At 49.0% G+C, this 21,562-nt stretch overlaps 1 protein-coding gene and 1 long non-coding RNA gene across 5 annotated transcripts in view; one reads left to right on the top strand and one right to left on the bottom strand.

Annotated features, from left to right (window-relative positions):
- The window catches only part of URB1 (URB1 ribosome biogenesis homolog), an 80,804-nt gene that overhangs the window by 12,906 nt on the left and 46,336 nt on the right, over window positions 1–21,562 (bottom strand). For all 4 annotated transcript variants that reach the window (XR_003414778.2, XM_027041720.2, XM_027041718.2 and 1 more), the window contains exons 26-36: window positions 19,798–19,991; window positions 18,677–18,787; window positions 18,199–18,262; window positions 14,516–14,687; window positions 13,914–14,016; window positions 4,168–4,328; window positions 3,507–3,618; window positions 2,473–2,579; window positions 1,825–1,968; window positions 612–721; window positions 31–228 (exon numbers count right to left, since the gene is read on the bottom strand). Coding sequence is in view for 3 of the 4 variants with exons in the window: in XM_027041720.2 (XP_026897521.2) it covers window positions 31–228; window positions 612–721; window positions 1,825–1,968; window positions 2,473–2,579; window positions 3,507–3,618; window positions 4,168–4,328; window positions 13,914–14,016; window positions 14,516–14,687; window positions 18,199–18,262; window positions 18,677–18,787; window positions 19,798–19,991 (1,476 nt within the window). In the remaining variant the exon portion in view is untranslated. The remainder of the gene's footprint in view (window positions 1–30; window positions 229–611; window positions 722–1,824; window positions 1,969–2,472; window positions 2,580–3,506; window positions 3,619–4,167; window positions 4,329–13,913; window positions 14,017–14,515; window positions 14,688–18,198; window positions 18,263–18,676; window positions 18,788–19,797; window positions 19,992–21,562) is intronic.
- LOC113594391 (uncharacterized) lies at window positions 11,420–14,138 on the top strand. The gene is made up of 3 exons (XR_003414779.2): window positions 11,420–12,278; window positions 13,040–13,240; window positions 13,866–14,138. It is a non-coding gene; the product is annotated as an uncharacterized LOC113594391 (long non-coding RNA).

The raw sequence follows: 21,562 nt of genomic DNA, 5'->3' as shown, positions 1-21,562 counted from the left end.
CACGGTCACGCCTGGCGGGCAGGGGCTTACCTCAGGTGCTTTGTGAGCACAATGAGAACATACAGGAACTCGCTGACCAGATGCAGGGCGAGCAGCTTCGGGGGCTCCTGGGACCCTGACTTGGGAGGAGGCGGGCCCTCAGACTCCACTCCCTTGTCCCCCAGGTTGGTCACCCACAGTGTGTGCAGCAAGGAGATTATGTTGGACAGGAGCTGCGTCTCCAGAAACCTGAAACCAAATACGGAATGCTCACTGCCACGTCCTCTCCTCTCAGCGACCTCGGCTGGAGCAGGGGTGGGGGGCACCTCGGGACACACTTATGCCCGCAGTGGCAGCGCCTGGTGGTGGGTGGCAGGCTATCCCTTCTCGCAGCGATTCCTTCTGCTCACCCCCACCGCAGCCCCCAAAGTCACAGCATCCACGTGAAAACGGGGAGCCTGCCCTCCAAATGCTGCAACCCAGGGTGGGGCCCCGATTCTCCTTCCTAGTGGGCAACCACTAGACGGGACGGACTGTTCGGCACGTTTCCAGTCACCACTAAAGCCAGCAGTAAACGCCACGGTCTCCACCCTACCCTCTCCCCACTCGACATGCCGCTCACACATGATTACTTGCTCTCAAGGATGTGTAAAACCCACGTTAAAAGGCTATAGTCCCGTAGGATCTCGTAGGCAGACTGGGCATCCCGGGCAGCGTTCTGTAGAATTTCCAGAATCCAAATCTGAAAACCGAAAATGAAGAGTTATTTCTCAGTAGGGAAACCGAACTTACTTGATGAAAGGAACAACTTAACGTAACGGTATGTCGTATCCATTTCCGGGTGCTGGCCGCACAAGAGGCTGGCTCTGCTGCGTAGGAGTGGTGGCCGTGGCCGGCCAGAGGACACAGACATCCACAGCAAGTGCCAGGCACTGGGGCTGACCGCCCCTGCTAACCCATCGTAAGGAACCAACCCACAGGCACAAAGACACGGCTCGGAAAGCACATGGCCCAGTGTGAGCCTGGCAGGGGATGTGGACCCATTTCTAGTCCAAACAGCTGGCGGCCCATTTTGTCCCTTCAGTTTTAGCATCTGGAAGGGAGGACATAAGAATGCGGCCGCCCCTGGAGCTGTGAAGTGGGTATCTTCTCATTCTCCCTCATCAGGAGAAATAACTATCATACCCAGACTCCAGTTTCTTCCAGCATGTTTCTTGCTTCTGACTTGCTCCTATTTATACAGGTTTTATATCCGGTCAGACACAAAAGCTGACGGGGCTGGAAGTTAATCCAGATACTGAAAACTCTACCTACTTACTCCCTCCAGCCACCCAGGGCATTGAGGGGACGGACACACACACACACATACACACAAGCTCTCGGTTGAAGGGATTCCCTCCCTGGTTGCAAGACTGTCGGCTTCAACTCCCGACTCTTGTTTCCTAGCTGAGTTTCGAGAACCTACAATTTCTGTGCATTTAGTGAAATACTGGTGGCTCAAGAAGGTCTCCGCAAAAGCACGTCAGTCATTTATGGGGGTAATTTGTTGCTAGGCTTCGTAGCCAGCTCCAAAGGTTCATGATCACTGTTTTGGCTCTGCCCTCTGCACAGACCTCACCACCAGGCGAGGGCACGGGAGAGGAGCCACAAGGAACGGCATTTCAACAGGGAACAGCAGCAGCGAGTGCCAGCCTTTTTCCCTCGTGGGAAGTCAGCTTAATGTCACATGAGTCGGCTGGTCACATCCAGGCTGGGATTAGAATTCACACGGGTCTGACTTCCAAATAAAAGCGTGAGCAAAAGCACGGACCTTTCATTCTCAAACAGACCGCGGTGCCCGCCTACCTGTGCCTCGTCGTCACACAGGGGGCTGCTGAAGAAGGCCAGGATGGTGTGGAAGACCCCTCGCCGGGCGTAGAGCTCATAGCAGTGTTTGTCCCGCATCCCCTGCCGCAGGATCCCGAACACCCATTCCTGTTCCGTCTTTTGCTGTGACCCAGGAGAAACGGGAAACTACTGTTACGCGAGTGAAAGACGGCTCTTTCGACCCCACAATTTTCAAGTGGTGGCAACGGAAGCAGCCATGGCAGCAAACCGTCTGTCTATTTCTGATTATGTGATCAGAATCCCTCAACACCCGATTCGGTTCCTTCAGATCAGAAGGAAAGGAGCGGGTCAAGTTCACAAACTGCACTGTGTCCACTCGAGCAGGTGTCCTACAAAAGCACATTTAATGCTTAACCTGGCCAAGAAAATACGAGAACGCCACACAGCTTAGGCCTCAGAAGTTTTTTAAGGTGTGAGAAGCCACCTAAAACTTAACGTGTGGAGTGAAAAGCATTTCTACGAGCACGACCACGTGATCTTCCTGCTCCAACACAGCTCGCGCAGCCATGTCACCAACCGTGCCGAGCAAGGCGAGGAAGGACAGCAGTGGCTGCAAGTCCAAAAGAGGAGTCTTCTGGGGGCCCCCGGGGACTTGAGAAGCATTACCTCAAAGTCTGAGCTGAAGAAGAACTGGTAGAAGCCTGGAACCTTGTTCATATTCAAGTACTCGTGTGACAGCAGGAACTTGCTGATCTTCAGGTACATGTGTTCCTCTGAGGACAAAGGCAGACAGTGGCTTCCAGCAGGCACCAGCGGGACCCTCATGCTCTGCTGGAGTTGGGGAACGGGATCTGGGGGGGGCAGACATCAATCCCTTCCCCCCGGGGAGCTTTTGCATCCTTATCCAGGTTAGCAGCTCTCGAGAATCAGGCTGCAATAAGGCACCTTAGTTCTGTGCTGCGTGCAGACTTTTGCTCACGGTTCCGAGACCGCGAGCTGCCCCTCCCCAACCAGCGGCCCACTGCGCAAGCTCCAACCAGCTGGTCCGCAGAGTGGAACCTGGTTACACAGATGGCTGACACCCAGCCCCGTCGGCCTCCAACTGAAGGTCACTGTCACAGCACAGGAGGCTCAGACACCCCCGGGGCACTTGGCTCTGGAACGCAACGAGGCCGATGGGGACAGATGCTTCCTCCCCCTCGATCGCCACCTCCAACCTGTCCAGACGCCTGGGTCCTCGGAGCCACCCCGTGCCCACTGCTGCTTATGCCCCTGACCCTGACATGAGGTCTGAGAGGGTGCACTGGACAGAAGGCCAAGACCAACCACCATGGCCTCTGCTATGATATTTTCTCGGAACAGTCTTTTTCTTTAGAGTCTACAAATGACCAATTACTTGCTTTCCTCCAGTAATTTCTAAGGAGAAGAAAAAATATACAGGAGTAAACGAACACTAGATCTGAATTCTAACAGCTGAATTGACTACAGATGAATTGTGGGGCCTCGGACAAGCTATGTGACCATGGGGGCCTCGGGTGGGGGGCTGCTTCCCCATTTGAATATGACTGTGCCACTGGATGACCCAGACACGTCCCTTCTCACACGTGTGACGGACCACGCCTGCAGGACTGACGCCGACAAGTGGACGTGCTCAGTCTCGACATTTCAACCTCACCCCAACCTAGTCCTACCAGCAGTACCTGGTTTCAAAATCTGCAGGGCTGCTTTGGCAATGAAGAGAGTCAAGGTAAAGGTGAGTCTCATGTTCTGAGTTCGGATCCCATTCCGGACTACATCCAACAGGTAAAGTAGCTTAAAACCAGGAAAGAAGGGGGAAAAAAAAAAAAGAATTTTCAGAACAGCTGTGATCAGCCTCGACTCATGCAGCTTAAACCACAGCTTTGCCGGGTGGCCTGCTCCTCACATCCCAGGATGCACATAAAGGCAACGTCCCTGCTCACTGCCATCTTAAGAGTGCTTCTGCTGTCCCTTGAGGAGCCAGGCAGGTGCACACGGGCAGAGAGAACCCTGGCTTCACACCCCAACAACCCAGTCTGTTCCTGTTCCCCGCCACCTTGGGGCACATGCTTTTGAGCCTCAGTGCGTCCTGGGTAACAGCTGCCTCAGCCACAGCCCAGGCCAAAGAAACCAAACTGCTCTGCCCACCTCCGCACAAGAAGACTGTTGAAAGGGGAGAGCTTTCTCAATCTCCCCGGAGTTGAGAACCAGAGGCAACCCCCAGCATCATCACTCCCTGAAGGGGAACGGACCTCGGTTCCTTATCAGACAACACGCTTCTGTGTTACACAGAAGGCCTTCTACCGGATGTGGCGGCGAACTGGCTCCCTGAAGCGCACTCACCTGGGGCTGCTCTCGGAACCGTGCCCCCTCCAGCTGCGAGTAGTAGGCCGCCAGGACGTAATAGGCCGCAGCTCGCATCTGGGGGTCATAGCTGCTGAGGGCCGCGACGGTTAGGCCCAGAGAATTGGAGTCCAAAAATTTTCGACAATCTACCACAAATTCTATAGGAAATAAAATAGAGCATTAAATACACACACACACACACACACACACACACACGATCACAATGCTTGTGCAACACGGACAATTAAATTTCCTTTTGCATTTTGCCGACATCAGCAACAAGTGCTAGCTAGATACAAGAAATACAGGTCTCTCCAGCCCCCCTTAGCTTCTGCTGAAGTTGGACAAAAGCCTGTCTTCCCTTTTATGACAAGAAGCTATACTTTCAACTTCTAAAATGCTTATAAATCCCAATCAGGACTATTTCATTACTTCTCACAACATTCAACGAGCCAGAGAAGAACGGAGGTGCCATTCAGACCCGAGACATGAGATCCGAGCATGCTGGTGACCTGGGGGACACGATTGTGGAGCCAGCAGAGAAAACCAGCTCCCCGTTTCTACCTTGTTCAGTCTGCAGCATCTGAGTTCCTAGCTACAAACACTGCTAAGGAAAATACCAAAGGCAGGGAAGCTGGGAAATTCAGCCAGTGCAAACCAGTCTGACCTGGCCCAACAATTCTATGAAGGATTAACATATGCATTCTGCAACCCTAGTCCTTTCTTTAAGCAAACCACGAAAATCTCATAGAAGAGAGGCTCACCACACTGAGCAAAAGTTAGAGTCTAAAGAGTTTGCTAGCTGATATCCATCTGTTAGATGTGAGGCCTTGTAAAAACCCATAATCACGTCAGGAAATGTGACCAAGCGGGAAGGTCAGGTATACAAGGGGACCCCAAGGACCACAACTTAAAGGGCTTGGTTACCAATAACAAAATTCAGGACGCTTTAAACCCTCTTTAACAAAGACCCAGGCCCTTTTACAACATAAATACTGTCATAAGTTAGCAGGTAAAACCTGTGAAGAAAAACCTTGGGACAGAGATGGGTCACCATGTTTAAAAATGATGACGCAGGGTTTGGTCACGATCATCACCCATGCAGATGTTCTTTAGGCTGAGGCACCGGTGACGCGGTTAAATGAGGCACTAAATACAAACCAAGTGAAAAGAATACCCAGAAACCAAGTGAAATGTGCAATCTTGGAACATACTATCTATTGATAAAAGATACACCACTAATGATGTTTTTAAAAAGCCAAGTTTTTTTTTCTTCTTTTTCCGAAGTGAGACTTTTAAAAGGGTAATTTTGGCAATTTAAAAACGTTGAGCATGAACAAAAGAGAAAAACTACCAATCAGCTACTCCTCTGTACTGTAATCCAAACAGCTACACTCATGGGCACGCGATGGTCCCCCAGTGAGTGGCTGCCCAAAGGTGCTGAATTCACTTTAAAACATAAAGTGTCCTTGTCCCTCAGAAGTAGCACAGCTCCTTGTAACTTCCACCAGCACTGCCTCCCCCCACCGCCCCACGAAGGGCAACCAATGGCTGCGTGGATGCTTCTGCATGGTCCCCTTCCTCTTTCTCAATGTTTACGCCGCCTCAAGGGAGAACCAGGATTTCCACTTCCAGCCGAAAGTGGCAGAAACCAGATTCCCTGTCCACCTGAAGCAACTAAAAAACCAGACTGAACAAATAAAACAAGGATTTTCAAGACACTGGACATGAGGCGATAAAGGAGAGCAATCTCCAAGAGTGAAAATGAACAGGATGAACCTTCCGAGAGTCCCAGCTCGCAGCCTGGAGGCTTCTAGGCTGAGACTGGAGAGCTCGGAGTTGTGCGAGATGGAGCAGGAGGCCTGGGAGGCCAAGGTGGCCAGATGTCACAAGGGAGAGTCCCAGAGAAGAGAGTTCCACGGAGAGAGCACCAGGCTCTTTGGCCGAGTGCCCCGCCCTGGCAAGAGTGTACGAGGAAGCTACCGAGGCTGAGGACCAAAGACAACCCCAGGCTCACACCTGCCTGGACATGGGTCCTGTCCCACCAGCCAGGGTGAAACCCTCACATTCACTGGGAGAGGGCACACTGCTTAGCAGGGTGTTTCTTCAGTGGTGAGGTGAAGTCTGTCTGTCCTGGACTAAAATGCTGCTTTGGTCCTACCTAACAGAGATTCAAAGCAAGGCTGGAAGGATCAAATCACGTCTAAGCAGCTCAAATGTGTCCTAGAACAAAGCTCAAGAACATTCACAGGAATACGAACATATCCAGCAGCAGGGCGCCTGAGCGGCTCAGTTGGTTAAGCATCTGATTCTTGATTTCAGCTCGGGTCAAGATCTCAGTTTATGAGTTTGAGCCCCGCTTGGAATTCCTCTTTCCCTCTCTCTCTCTGTGCCTCCCCAGCTTCCGTGCATGTGTGTGTGCGTATCCTCAAAATAAATCAATAAACTTAAAAAAATAAAAAATATCCAGCACCAAATAAGGTAAAATTCATAGTGTCTGCTTTACACTAAAAAATTATCAGACATTCAAACAAGAAGGAATATAGCCCATTAGAAAAATCCACCATTTGAAGATGACTCAGATAGGACACAGGTAACAGAACTAGAATTCTAGTGTAACTAATATAACTATATTCTACGTGTACAAGGAGCTAGAGACAATACTGAAAATGTTAACTAGACACATGGAAGCTACAAAAACCCAAACCAAGGTTCCAAAGATGAAAATTAAAATGTCAGAGATGAAAAATGCACTGAAGGAGATTATTAACAGATTAGACATTACAGAAAAAGAGATTAATGAACTCTAAGACAGCAACAGAAATGATCCAAATTGAAACACACAGAGAAAAAAAATTTTAAACCAGGAACAGAACATCAGTGAGCTGTGGGATCATTTTCAAGGGGGCTAATATATGTGTAGTTGAAGTCCTGATAAGTTTGAAGAAACAATGGCCACAGTTTTTCCAAATTTGACAAGAACTATAAGCCTACAGAGCCAAGCTCACTGAACACCCCAACTACAAGAAACATAAAGAAAGTCACTCGAAAGCACATAATTAAACTGCTTGAAACCAATAATAAGAAAATCTTCAAAGCAGTCACACAACATATACAGAAACAATAGTAGGAACGACGGTTGGTTGCTTGTTAGAAACAATGCAATCCAAAAATCAGGTGGCATCATCTTTCAAGTTCGGTAAGAAAAAAAACCTGTCAGTCTAGAATTTTATACCCCATGAAAACCTTTTAGAAGTTAAGGTTTTTTTCCTATGAAAAACCTGAAAGAACTGATTAGCAGACATGAATGACCAGAATTCTTTTTTGAGAGAGAGAGAGAGACAGACAGACTGCGCGATCGGGGCAGGAGACACAGAATCTTAAACAGGTCCCAGGCTCATTGTAGAGAGAGCCTGATTCCACAATGTTGGGATCATGACCTAAGCCGAAAATCAAAGAGTCAGACACTCAACTGACTGAGTCATCCAGGTGCCCCTCTTTTTTATTAATTTTATTTACTGTGTGAGAGAGAGAAAGAGTACAAGCAGGGGGAAGGGCAGAAAGAGAGGGAGAGAGAATCCCAAGCGGGCTCTGTGCTATCAGGGATTTAATTTCACAAACCATGAGATCATGACTTGAGCCAAGATTAAGAGTCAGACACCCAATTGACTGAGTCACCCAGGCACCCCTCAACTACAAGAGCTCTTTTTTTTTTAACTTTTTGTGAGGGGGGAGGGGCAGAAAGAGAGGGAGACACAAAATCTGAAGCAGTCTCCAGTATCAACACAGAGCCCAATGTGAGGCCTGAATTTACAGACTGCGAGATCATGACCTGAGCTGAAGTTGGACGCTTAACCAACTGAGCCACCCAGGCGCCCCTGAAACTACAAGAACTCTTAAAGGAAGTAATTCAGGCAGAAGCAAGGAGATAGGAATCTGAGTCTACACAAAGGAATGAAGAGAACCAGAAATGGCAACTGTAAAATGGTAAATATAAGACATTTAAATCTCTTTAAAAGGTAACCAACGATCTGAAGCAAAAACAACATACTGTGGGTGTCACAGCACACAGGAGTAAAATGTATGGTAAGAACAGCATGGAAAACCAGGAGGGGCAGGGATGGATTAATACTGTTGTATGGTGCTTCTACTATCCACAGAGTGGTATATAATCCCACTTGAAAGTGAACTGCAATAAACTGAAGGGGAGTACTACACACCCTAAGGTAACACACACACACACACACACGCACACACACGTGCACTGTAGCTAAAAGCCAACAAAGAAAACAACACAGAATCGGACCAATAATCACACTAAATGTAAAGGGTGTACACATTCCAACTAAAAGGCAGAGATGGTCTGACTGGATTTCAAAAAAGGCAGAGCCCAAATCCATGTGTCAACAGGAAACCACTTTTAATACCAACATGCAGATTAGAAGTAAAAGGATGAAAAAAGAATAACGGGAAGGCTCTTGGGCTCCAAGAGTGTACAGACTAAATTTTATCATTTCTAACAAGTGACTAGTTTTGATGAGGAGGGAAAACTCAAAAAGCTTTAAAAAAAAACATCCAACTGTGGGATAGCATACTGTTTCGGGAAAGACGAGATGCGTTAAGATACAGCTACACACCTCCATAACCAACACACGTAAATGGAATATATTTGAGACCGAGAACAGTCTAAACATTTAATATCACGCTCACTAAAAACAGCTAGTACTCAGCTGGCTAGGGTATTTTTAGTAATCAGCGACATTCTCTAAGACAAATGGACTTTCCACGTGTCCATGAGGAAAAGTCAATTTCACGTCTGCCGTCATCTGCTGTTTCAAGAAGTCCTGGCTTTGTAACGTTTAAGGAAAAGAGCTGCCGTGGGGGTGCAGAAAGTATAATAGGCTATTAAAAAAACGGTTATAAACACCACTCTCTGTTTCAGGGCCCTGCAAACAGCAATTTGGCCTTGCGATAACAGATCTTCAGATGCTACCTGAAGATTAAAGATTCAACCAGGCTCAACCAGCACGGTTCTCAAGGATTAAAATAAAAAGCAGCCCCTCTTTTGTGGGCTTCAGTGGTGGTATTATGGAGCTGCCAGGCTCCTCCTGACGCCTCCTTCTACACCACTTCCCTCCGAGGCGGCCTGGCAGGTGAGAGAGGAGTCCACGGGGCCTGTGTCCCTGTGGTCTGGTGATGAGGCTCAGAGAGCTGCACACCGGCCTCCCTGTTTGGCAGCACACGTGATTTAGGAGGTGAAGATCTCAGCCCAGTTCTGTGGAGGACAAGAATTCACTGTGGAAAAAGCATCTGTCACTGTCATTGCTAACAGCCCTGGCTGACCCTGTTTCTCAGCCAAGGACTCAAAGCAGGGAAGCAGTAAGGTTAAGAAAACAGGTTCCCCTTTACAGCAAAAGGCTGAACGGGAGAAGTGAGACTGTAGTTTCTCTGAAGTCTGGCAGTCACGCTTAAAAACTAATCACATGCCCAATTTAGGATCGCAAGACGTTAGCAACACTTGGACCCAGGTGTCACTGCAGGAAGCAACATTTTGTTGAGAGCTTTCTGTGCTACACACGGTATGAAGGACTCACGAGCATAATGTGGGGTAAACGGAGCTGAGACAAGAGAACACATAATGCATAAAGTTCAAATACAGGGCCCTGGCTCCTGTTGGGGAGGAAGGGATACTGACTAGGGAGAGCTGCCCACTGTGTTCTGCTCCTTGATCCAGCTGGCGATTTCACCAAAACTCCCACCACACACATAGGATTTGTGGTCGTTTCTCTACATCACACTTCAATTAAAGTTCATTTAAAACATTCTTTGTGATGGGGCGCCTGGGTGGCTCAGTCGGTTAAGCGTCCAACTTTGGCTCAGGTCAATATCTCACAGTTTGTGGGTTCGAGCCCCACGTCGGGCTCTGTGCTGACAGCTCCGAGCCTGGAGCCTGCCTCGGATTCTGTGTCTCCCTCTCTCTCTCTTCACCCCTCCCCTGTTCGCGTGCTCTCTCTCTCAGATATAAATAAACATTAAAAAAAAAAAAGTTAAAAAACAAAACATTCTTCATGCTTGCTTCACCAGAGCAAAAGCAAAGAGAAAAACACGTGTTAAAAAGAATATGAAAAACAGATTCATGATTTAATTCAACAACAATAAACCTAGCTTACATTGGCCATATGCTGTTCATAGATTTCTGTTCTGTTCAACTCACCATTTTACTGCTAGAAATTTCCCTACAAACTGGTATGCTTCCTTTTATCAGACGACAAAATTTATTTAAAACATTACGTTTCTACTTTTTGTTCTGGACGATAAGTATTCCTAAGTAAAATTTAATGACCTAATTTTTGTCTATTTGTTTCTTTTAATATTTTCATTACTTTCATATCTCTATCCACCTCTATACTTTTCAAAATTTTCTGCTTTACTATGAATGACTTTAGTGTAACTGGTATTTTAAGCTACCACAAATCCTCTTTAGGGCAGGCATGTTTTGCAAATCTTCCTACCTGTATCATGCCAATCGAACTTAAAATAGGCTGTGTTTGGAGATTTCCCTAACTTAAAAGCCCACTTCCTAATTAGCTCTCTTCACAAAAGGCCTCCCAGACACTGTCCTCCCGACCCAAAAAGGGCAATCTTCAAGATTCCAAGAAAAACACTGTGTCCTATTTTTAGTACTTTTCTATTAGTGTCGTCCAAGCCTCTGCCTTCTGTCTCTTAAAAGCTCTATTAAGAGACCAAGCAACCGACTAAATGATTTGTTGTAATCCACTCAAGTTACCTCATATTTGCAGACTGTGGAAAATCTATTTTCACATTTGATGAGAAACAGACCTCACCAGTGCTGCCAGGGCAGGGGTGGGGGAAGGAGAGCTTCCGGGCCGCACGCTGGTCCATGTGCCTAGGTTAATCTGCTGCGAAGTCACCGGGACGGTTAAGATACCCGCTTGCCATTACGGCGATCTGCGGTGGGCCTGAAATGCCTGGCTCTCCAGCAGATGAAATCTAGCTCAGCCACAGAACACCACGCCTCCGGAGGCCAGGGCACTACAGCAACCCCAGGGGCCACCAGTGGGAAAGCCCTGAGGAGACCCAGCCCTGTCATCCTGTTGTTAGGAAAGGCAGCACCAATCTGTTCACGCTGGAGCATAAAAAGACACCTTTAAATCTTTTTTTTTTTTTTTTATGTTTATTTTTTGAGAGAGAGAGAAAAACAGAGCGCAAACAGGGGAGGGGCAGAGAGAGAGAGGAAGACACAGAATCCGAAGCAGGCTCCAGGCTCTGAGCTGTCGGCACAGAGCCTGACACGGGGCTCGAACCCACAAACTGTGAGATCGCGACCTGAGCCAAAGTCACTTAACCAACTGAGCCACCCAGGCGCCCCATAAAAAGACAACTTCAAGCTGAAAAATGAAGAGAACGGCACGAATAAGGAGACATGGTCTCCTAGTGTACCTAAATCCACGTGGATGTTAAGTTCAGCAGGAAGGAGCCTGGGGTCCCTGCCGGCATCACGCCGGCCACGGCAAAGAGCAGAGACGTGGACCGTGCGCCTCTACCCGCACACCACGCCTGCCCCTGGGCGGCCGTCTGTGCAGGCCCGGCTAGAGTCATGACAGGTCTCAAAGAAGCAAGCTGGGCCCAGGAACGCATGCGAGGAACAGGTAACGTGTCCCCGCTAGGAGGAAACAATGGTGAGAGGTCGGGTGGGAAGGAGAGTTTCACCGCACACCCTTTGGCACCACCTGACTTTTGAACTGTGACTATGACATCTAATGGTAAAAATTACTTAAATTAGATGTATAATTCTGGGACGATGCAGTTGACGATATTTTCTCTACTTTTACTAGTAAGTACAACTCAAAAATACTGGACAGATGTTAAGACGACTCTAAAAGGTGGAAAGGAAGCTGACCAGCTGGGGGACCTCAGGTGAGTTCCCTGTGTTTTCTTTCTGTTTCTGGTGTCCCAGACTTCGAGCTGAAGAAGCCAGCAACTCCAAAAATCAATAGGCACAGACAATACCTGAACAAAAGCCTACTCTTTCTAGTCTCTAGACAAAAGACTAGAAAAGAAGCAGCCTAGCCCGACAGAAAACTCAGGTAATAAATAACTGCTCTGCTTCAGCCAAACACCTCACAGAAAGCCGCAGGGCTGGCGCCCACCCGCGGCACTGAAGGCAAGTGCGGAGCCTGGCCTTCAGCCTGCCAGGCTGTGACACAGAGCCCCAAGTCCCCTGCCGGATTGGCGTCTGTCAGAGGAGGCCTAGATGGAAGTAGGGGGAGGGAGGCAGTAACCAGAGGCCCCTCCTGCCCCCCACTGGGCATCAGAGGCTTGTCAGGGGGAGGCCCAGTGAAGAGCAATCATGGGCCACTCTAGCCTCTCCAGCCAGGAATACCAATACAAGTGTGATCCATAAATAGGAAAACCGCTAAATTGGACTTGGCCAGAACACAAAACTTTGGCTCTGTCAAAGACTTTGTGAAGAGGATGAAAAGGTAAGCTACGGATTGGGAGAAAATATTTGTAAACCGCATATGCAATGAAGGATGAGTACCTAGAATATATAAAGAACCCTCAAAACTCAACAGTAAAAAAAAAAAAAAAATCCTATTAGAAAATGGGCAAAAGAAGGGCACCTGCGTGACTCAGTCAGTTAAGCGTCTGACTTTGGCTTAGGTCATGATCTCGCGGTCTGTGAGTTCAGGCCCCGCGTCGGGCTCTGTGCTGACAGCTCGGAGCCTGGAGCCTGCTTCGGATTCTGTGTCTCCCTCTCTCTCTGCCCCTCCCCTGCTCATGCTCTGTCTCTCTCTCTGTCTCAAAAATAAATAAAAACATTAAAAAAAATTTTTTTTTAAAAAAGAAAATGAGCAAAAGACATGACCTGACATTTCAACAAAGAGGACGTACAGATGGCAAATGAACCACAAGACGCCGGACATCATCAGCCACTAGGAAAATGCACATTAAAACCACAATGGGATATGATACGTTTGTCGCTGACGAAATGTCCCAAACCAACAGAGCTGCCTGACCTGGGAATCAGACCCGTCCGCCCTAGTGGGTACGTGTGCGTATGTCTGCGTTCTGCCTCCTCCCTCCCGTTCACTCACGAAGACTCCCACCCTCAGGCTACTAGACACAAAATACAATTTCAAAAATATACTTAAGCCAAGAAAAAGCCGACCTTGGCAGGCTCTCACTCATTCTCAAGGATAAAATCTGGTGGTACTGGATCACTACCTAGTGAGAATTCAGAAAAGCCTCTTGCTACAGAGTCAGAAAAAGATCAAGCGTGAAGGGATGCTCCCAAATTTTAAAATTATAATTTTTTTTTTCAAATCACTATATCCAAAACATTCACTGTTACTTTCCTGAAAAGGTGAGAAGGCAGATGAGGATCCTCCTGGGATTAATTACAATCCTCAATTATCACAGTGGGGACTACCATGAGAGACCCGCTCCTCCGGGGGCACCTGGGTGGCTCAGTAGATTGAGTGTCCGACTTCAGCTCAGGCCATGATCTCACGATTTGTGAGTTCCAGCCCTGCATCGGGATCTGTGCTGATGGCTCAGAGCCTGGACCCTACTTGGGATTCTGTGTCTCCCGCTCTCTCTGCCCCTCCCCCGCTCATGCTCGCTCGCTCTCTCACTCTCAAAAATAAACATTAAAAAAAATTTTTGTTTAGAAAAGAAGCCCGCTCCTCCAGCTGCGCACCAGAGAAGGCTGCAGTTACCTGGCCTGGTCAATTCACTGAAGAGATGCAGGAGAAAGCAGGGGTCATAAAGGCCATCTAGATCCACTGTGCTCCTGTCTTTGAAGATCAGTTCCTGTCCATCCTGAAATAGCCCGAAACAAAAAAATGCGTGGTTTGGCCTCTTAAACGTAATAACATGTGAATGCTCACCCACTGTATCTAGAGTTCCAATTATTGTGAATATTCAAAAGCATAAAATAAAATGGCTCCGTAAAAAAACTGCTTCTGCATGAAATGGATATTGTTGGCTCTGCTTCAAGTTAGCCTTTCTTACGGGGGAAGTTACAAATGAAATACGCACAGCCAGTGCTCATAACTGTCGAAGCTGAGTGACGGGCCAATGGGGGTCCTGTCTTGGTAGCTTTGCATACAGTTGGGATTTTACTTAACTTGATGTTAACAAACCCTAAGAGAAACAGCGCTGGTATGTCACAGGATGTACAGGGTGCCAAAGTAGAGGGTGCAAACAGAACCCTCAAAGGAGCAAGCACAACGGCACTCACAGCTGCCAGGCAAGCACAACGGCACCCATGGCTGCCGGGAGCATTCCCCAACAGCTCTGCCCTGGGGCCCCCCTGCACCTCAGGGGGCAGCAGCCTCCGGTTCTGGGGGAAGTGGAGGATGGTCTTCATCATCCGGTCCCGATCCAGCAGGCGGAGGATGTCCCCGACGCTCGGCTGCTGCCACAGCGACTTGCCCAGACTCCGGCACGTCTTGTGATGCTCCACAGCCACTGGGCCCCACAGCAGCACTCTGGAGCGGCACAAGGGAGAGCACACTGGTCACAGGGCCCCACAGGAGCAGAATCGATGCTGATGACAATGACCGTCATGGGTAGCTTGGTCGAGCAGCCAGCACACTCCAGGCATTGTCCGGAGCATGTATCATTTCATTTCCATCGTGACACAGGGGGAAGAGGGGTGGTGGAGATGCCAGCAATGAAGAGGGCGTGTGTGTGTGTGGGGGGGGGGGGGGGGGACAATGACACCTGTATGGAGCTTATGATGTGCCACTTACTCTAAACCCCCTACACCCATTAATTCGCTTATCTGTGTAACAACCCCATAAGGTAGGTACTGTTGCTACTCCCATTTTGCAAACGGGGGAAGAGACACCAAGAGGGTTAAGAAAGTTGCTCAGCTAGTCAATTGCCCAGCGGGTTAGTGGCACAGCTGGAAGGCAAAACTGGGGGGGGTCTGGCTCGAGTCTGTCCTGGGTCACAGCAGCAGAATCCTGGCTGCCTGATGACGCTATACCGATTCAAACCCTCTCCTGTTCACAGGTGGCCGCGAGTAGAGCAGGTCTGCACGAACAGCCTTCTGGCCGTCCCTGCCTCGAGTCTTTTATATAAACACCTCGACCTTTTATGCCACCAACACCCATTACAGCTGCCCCCAAGAAACCACCTCGCCTTCCTCCTCCCTCCCTCCCCACTACCTCCTCCTCACCTCCCCACTGCTAGAGGATGCTCCCTGAAAGTCCAGCTCAGAGGAGGGCCATGTCTCTGTCCCAAAATGTCTATCAGCTATCTCATTGCCTGGATGGAAATGATATTATTTGTCTGATATTTAAAACCCTTACCAACCGGCCTGTCTAGCTTTCCCACCACCTTGTCCCTACACATATCCTGTGATGCACAGAAGCTGACCTCACCGTGCCCAGAAATGTATGACTTTCCCGACTCACAGCCATTGAGACACTGTTCCCTCCACAGTGTCCCCAGGCTCCACCACCAACTTCAGCTCTATCAAATCCCTCCAATGCCAACCCTGTCACGAAGCATTCCCTGGTTCCCCTAGGGAGAGGGTGGCCTCACGTGCCATAACCGCTGGCCTTCACCACCAAAGGCCAATCAAAAGGAGTTACACTTACAACAATCTGACCCCCTCAACAGACAGCAAGACTGTGTCTTATTCCTCTAGGTATTCTCAACAGCGCTGACCCAGCACCCAGCCCTGGCAAGGGCTCAATGAACCTATCTTTGAATTCTCGATACACGCTCATTTCTGTGCAGATCAACGACAGTCATTCAAGTTAAAAAATAAATAGTCTGGGGCACCTGGGTGACTTCACTGGTTGAGTGTCTTGACTCTTTATTTTGGCTCAGGTCTTGTTCTCATGGTCCCTCGTGAGTTTGAGCCCTAAGTCGGGCTCTGCAGTGACAGTGCGGAGCCTGCTTGGGATTCTCTCTCTCCCTCTGCCTCTCCCCTGTTCATGTTCTTTCTCTCTCTCTCAAAATATAAACAAACATTTAACACATAAATAAATAACCTCCTTTGCAAGGCTGTTCCCTGGTGAGTAAACAGGCAAGCAGCTAACAGACTGGATACGCATGTCGAACGGGCACCATTTACTGGCATGAGATCCGTCCGCTGAATGCCCACAGGGCTCCTATGTGGCTCCCTAGCTCGGGCCTGCTCCTCCAGGGATGGATGTGACATTCACGTTGGCTCTGAGGAGACTCTTCTGTTACTTCACTGCACAGAGTTGTGTGAGCACCACCTCCCCTCTCCTGGGCTGAGAGCCGGCTGCTCCCATAACCAGCTCTAACCCGTCCTCCTTGGGCAGCCCATTCAACTTCCTTCACTCTTGCAGACAGAAGGTGTTCTGAGGCCCAAGTGAGACTAAAACACTCTTTCTTCCCTTTGCTCTCCTCTCCCTTACATACACGAGGACCATTTATTTATTCCAGAAAGGGTACAGCTGATACGGCACCAATTCCAAAGCATTGGAAAGGCCAGTTCATTAGGGAAAGGAAAAGAATGTTTATTCATGACCTGGGCATTCTTAAGAGATAGAAACGGGTTTTTTTTGTTTTTGTTTTTCCTCCTGTGGGGGTTGGGTGGCTTCTCAGCTAATACTGCTTTTATCTTTAAATCAAAAAGGAGCGGGGGGGGGGGGGGGGGTGGTGGTGGTGCAGTGGGGGAGGGCACCTGGGTGGCTCAGTCGGTTGAGTCTAACTTTGGCTCAGGTCATGATCTTGAGGTTCATAGGTTCGAGCCCTGTGTCAGGCTTTGTGCTGACAGCTCAGAGCGTGGAGGCTGCTTCGGATTTTGTGTCTCCCCCTCTCTCTGCCCCTCCCCTGCTCGCCCTCTATCTCCCTCTGTCTTTCAAAAGAGAATAAATAAATACGTATATGTATATATATACATACGTATACATATATGTATACATATATATATATAAAGTATGCCATGGAATACTTTAAAAAAAAGTATTCCACCATGAAAATTATCTTTTTCTCCCTTCCGCAGAGTTCCTCCCAAACTATTTATCTTGGCCCAGTTCACTCACTTCCTGCCTTAACACACCAGGCTCTTCTTCATGTACGTACTGGGCAGATGTTAGGGAGCGGGCCCTAAATGGTAAGGAGAAAAGACTATGCGAGGGCAGCACAGAGAATCTAAGATGCTTTCCATGAGCAGCTCATTGGACAAAAGTCCCCTGTTAACCTTGACCCTGGGGGGGGCATGGCCCTCAGGGGAAGGCACCAATCTTGGCCCCTCAGGCCAAAGCTGTGCCACCCAAGGACGCAGCCCCTGGGGACTCGGGAGGGACAGAGAGGCAGACACAGAATGAGACAAACACACAGGGACAGAGACAAGTCCAGAGATAGACCAGCACCCGTGTGCACCAAGAGACACAAGAGAGAGTGGATTAACATCCAGTCAGCCCCCCACTCCTCTCCCCAGCAGCGCCTTGTCAAAGTCACTCCTATCTGAAGTAAAGCGTGAGAAAAATCAGCCAAACTAGACACTCCAGCTCGAAGTGAGTTTGGGGGCAGGTCTGTGACAGTCAGGAGGGTGGCCCCGCCAATGCAGCCCTGCCAACAGGTGAACCTTGGAGCATGAAGCCAAGTTTTCATGAGAACCGGAGTGTGTTAGGGGAGCCCCATCCATCCCACCCTTCCCCCGAGAATCAAAAACGTATGAGAGGCGCCTGGGTGGCTCAGTCAGATGAGCATCCAACTTCAGCTTAGGTCATGAGCTCACGGTTCATGGGTTCGAGCCCCGCGTCGGGCTCTGTGCTGACAGCTCAGAGCCTGGAGCCTGCTTTGGATTCTGTGTCCCCCCTCTCTCCGCCCCACCCCTGCTTGTGCTGGGTCTCTCTCTGTCTTTCAAAAAATATGAATAAACATAAAAAAAAAAAAAAAAAAAAAAAACACATGAGAGAAGATCCACGGAGCCTGCTGTGCGCAATGAGCCCCAGTTTTGGGGTGGCCCCTTCAAAGCCTGCTGCTCACACCCCCAGGCCCAATGCTCACCTGAAGTGCACAAGGCTGAGGTCGTTCTGTTCATACGCCCGGAGGAGAAGCAGAATCTTCTGGTCTAGAAGTCAAATCAAAGTCCATTTAGAAAACTGAAACCCTCACATGCTCCTCCCACTTTAGAACACTGCCTGGTCCCCATGCACTCCCTGCTCATATGGCCTGGCGCCCTCATTCTCCCTGGTTATACCACCTGTCCTGTCCCCTCACACTCCCTGGTCACATGGCCTGGTCCCCACACACTCTGGTCACACCGCCTGGTCTCCTCTCACTCCCTGGTCATTCCACCTGGTCTCCTCACAATCCCTGGTCACCTCACACTCCTTGTCACATGGCCCAGTCCCCACACACTCCCTGGTCATATCGCCTGCCTGGTCCCCTCACACACTCCCTACCTGGTCCCACACACCGCACGATCATATCGCCCGGTCCCCACACACTCTCTGGCCATACCACCCACTCCTCACACCCTTACCCAGGACACTGAGAGTGGCGCCATAGGCCCCAAGGAGCACTGAAAAGTGACTGCTTTCACAGACAGAGGGACACAGCTTTACCACCACTGACATCAGATCCACCAGCGCTTCTGGAAGAAAAGAACACTGAAATGCACAACAGTGCGGGGGGATGTGCACACAGAATAAAAGCAGAGGAGGAAGCATTTCAGGGAACATTTAAATGATTCAAATATCCTTCTCTGAACAATACTGGTCTTTGGACTGTGCCTCGATCATCTTTTGCTTTTTTTTAAGATAAAAAAACACGTCTTCACAATGGTCTCTCTTCCCAGGTCTTTGACAAGCCTCCATCACCCTCTTCACTCCCCATCCCACCAAAGATTTTAAAACCTAAGCACTTTCCTCCATGGTTACATTAGCAAAATCTCTAACACATCCCTACTCCTGCCTAACTAAAGGGTGGGCCTTTCTGCTTTTCCTACTACCCACACCAGTAACCTGGGTGATGGTTTCGTCAGCTTAGCAGTTTATTACAGACCGACCCCACGGTGATTTCTCCCGGTTGGGCATGTTGTCTCTAAGCAGAGTGTGGCTTCAAGAGGACAGAGCCCTTCAGACCATCTCGTCTGACCTCTCCCACAGCCTACACGAAACTCAGGGTCACAGGGGCTAAAATAAATGCCACTGAACTAGTGGCAAAGCTTCAGAACCCGGGCTTTCAGAGACCTTTCTGGCAGGGAACTGTTAACAAGGACGTTCGAACCCTTCACCCTCAATGAAAGTTTCAATCTTTTCATGAAGCATCTCACACAAGCAAACAATTCCTCTCAGGGCAGACACCCATCTAACTTCCCCTACTTCCCAGATTATAACACGGGCCTGCGATACGGCAGTAAGACTTTAAACGTGACTTCTGTAATAACAGACTTTGAAGAAAGGTCTGTGCTTGCTGCTTGACCCGAAGTCAGAGGAAACACTACTTGAGCTTGGATTTGATAGAAACAAAATAGCCTAATGCCATTTGGGTAATGCTCCTCAGCTCCGGAAACACACAGGTGCTAAACTCTGGTGCACAGCGAGCTCCACGAAATTAGGAAATAAAATCTATGTGAGATGAGAGGGTGGGGTGAGTGGTCACCTTTTACTTGACTGTCTGGGTTTTCCTCTTCTTCAGACTTGAGTAGAGTCGGCAAAAACAGAGAATGCTGTGTGAGCATCATGTGGATCGCTGGAAGCTGGGTGAGCTGCGTGCACACGGAGTTTTCCGGAAGGTACAGGCGTTGTATGGCAGCATGGAGGGCCTTTAAAAACATGTGGTCCTGATACCGAAATCTAGGAGGCAAGAATCAAAGGGGGAAAGAGCTTCATAAAGGGGAGTTTCATTTCACAAGAGACAAGAAAAAACTTTTGATGTTTTATTAAGAAACATCTTTAGGGGCGCCTGGGTGGCTCAGTCGGTTAAGCATCCAACTTCGGCTCAGGTCATGATCTCATAGTTTGTGGCTTTGAGCCCCACGTCAGGCTCTGTGCTGACAGCTCAGAGCCTGGAGCCTGCTTGTCATTCTGTGTCTCCCTCTCTCTCTGCCCCTCCCTGTCTCCTGCTCTGTCTCTCTCTCAAAAATGAATAAACGTCAAAACATTTTTTTAAAAATCTCTAACACACCACAAAGATGAGAAGTCTACGCTGCACATCCATATCCCCATCTCGATTCTACTGCTGTCGCTCCATTACACTTGCATTATCACACCCCTCCCCCCCCAGCCACCCACCCACCACAGGGGGTACTTCTGAATCAGGGCTGGGGTGCATTTATTTTCCTGATAGCGCAAACACCACACGAACTTCCTGTTTAGTTCAAAAGTCAGGAGACCCAGGAACAGCCAACCCTGAAGAGAGATGATGCTCGCTGCCCAGCCCACCTTGCCAGGTCAGCCTCCCCCTGTTCCTTCCGTCCTTCCAGCTACTCAATATGCCCGTCCAGTGGCTCAGAGGCCCTCTCGGTTTTAAACCCCTCAGAACCCCCTGAAGGAATGAAAGCATCATGCTCTAAAAAAGGGCAGCTTTTTAGTCATATGTGAATGATGTTGAGGATCACTTAGCACATAGTGGGCATTCTAGAAATACAAATTAACTGAAGACTGAACGAAACGTCACCATGTCGTGATGGTAATCCATGGCTGTCATTAACCTGTAACCCACCTTCACATCTTTCTCTCCTCTCAGGTATTGTATTTTCCTCTGCTCCAAGTTGGTGAATAACCAGGGAAATGAAAATTACAGGTACAACAAAACACTGTTTCATGGTCATCCGCTTGCTAAAAACTAGAGTCTGACTATATCAAGTGCTAGTGAGGATGTGAGGAAACACCACGCTAGGGTGGCTCAGAAACTTTGGAGAGCACGTTAAAATTCTGGTGAAACTGAAGCTGTGCTCACACTAACAGACAGCGAGTGCCCCACCCTGAGACAAGCCGGCACAGGGCGCTAAGAAAGGCATCCTTCAGGGCAGGAACGACAGGGAGGGAGGGAGGGAGGAAGATGTCCGCCAGCCGGGGACTGGCTACATCGACTGTGGTGTGGTCTTAAGACAGAATTCTGTACCCCACCCCGCAGTATAAGCAAATGGGCTTAGGACTCTGTGTAGCAGCAAGGGTAACTCAAAAACACTCGGGTGCCAAAAAGACAAAGGACACACAACGTGGACGTGTACAGAACGCTAAGCAAACTAAGTGATACCATTACTGTTTAGAGACCTGCCGGCGTGCAACCAAAGTACCAAAACCGTCACGGCCATGACAGAGCCTGACCTCAGAAGTACGCTCTCGGGGGAGGGAAGAGAATAAATCGGGACAAATACAGGAAGTGGTCGGTACTTATTAAATCCGGGTGCTGCTGTGTTATC

Source organism: Acinonyx jubatus, chromosome C2, assembly GCF_027475565.1.
Source record: "Acinonyx jubatus isolate Ajub_Pintada_27869175 chromosome C2, VMU_Ajub_asm_v1.0, whole genome shotgun sequence".
NCBI lineage: Eukaryota > Metazoa > Chordata > Mammalia > Carnivora > Felidae > Acinonyx > Acinonyx jubatus.
The sequence above is the reverse complement of the archived record's forward strand: the minus strand, read 5'-3'. Positions and strand labels throughout refer to the sequence as shown.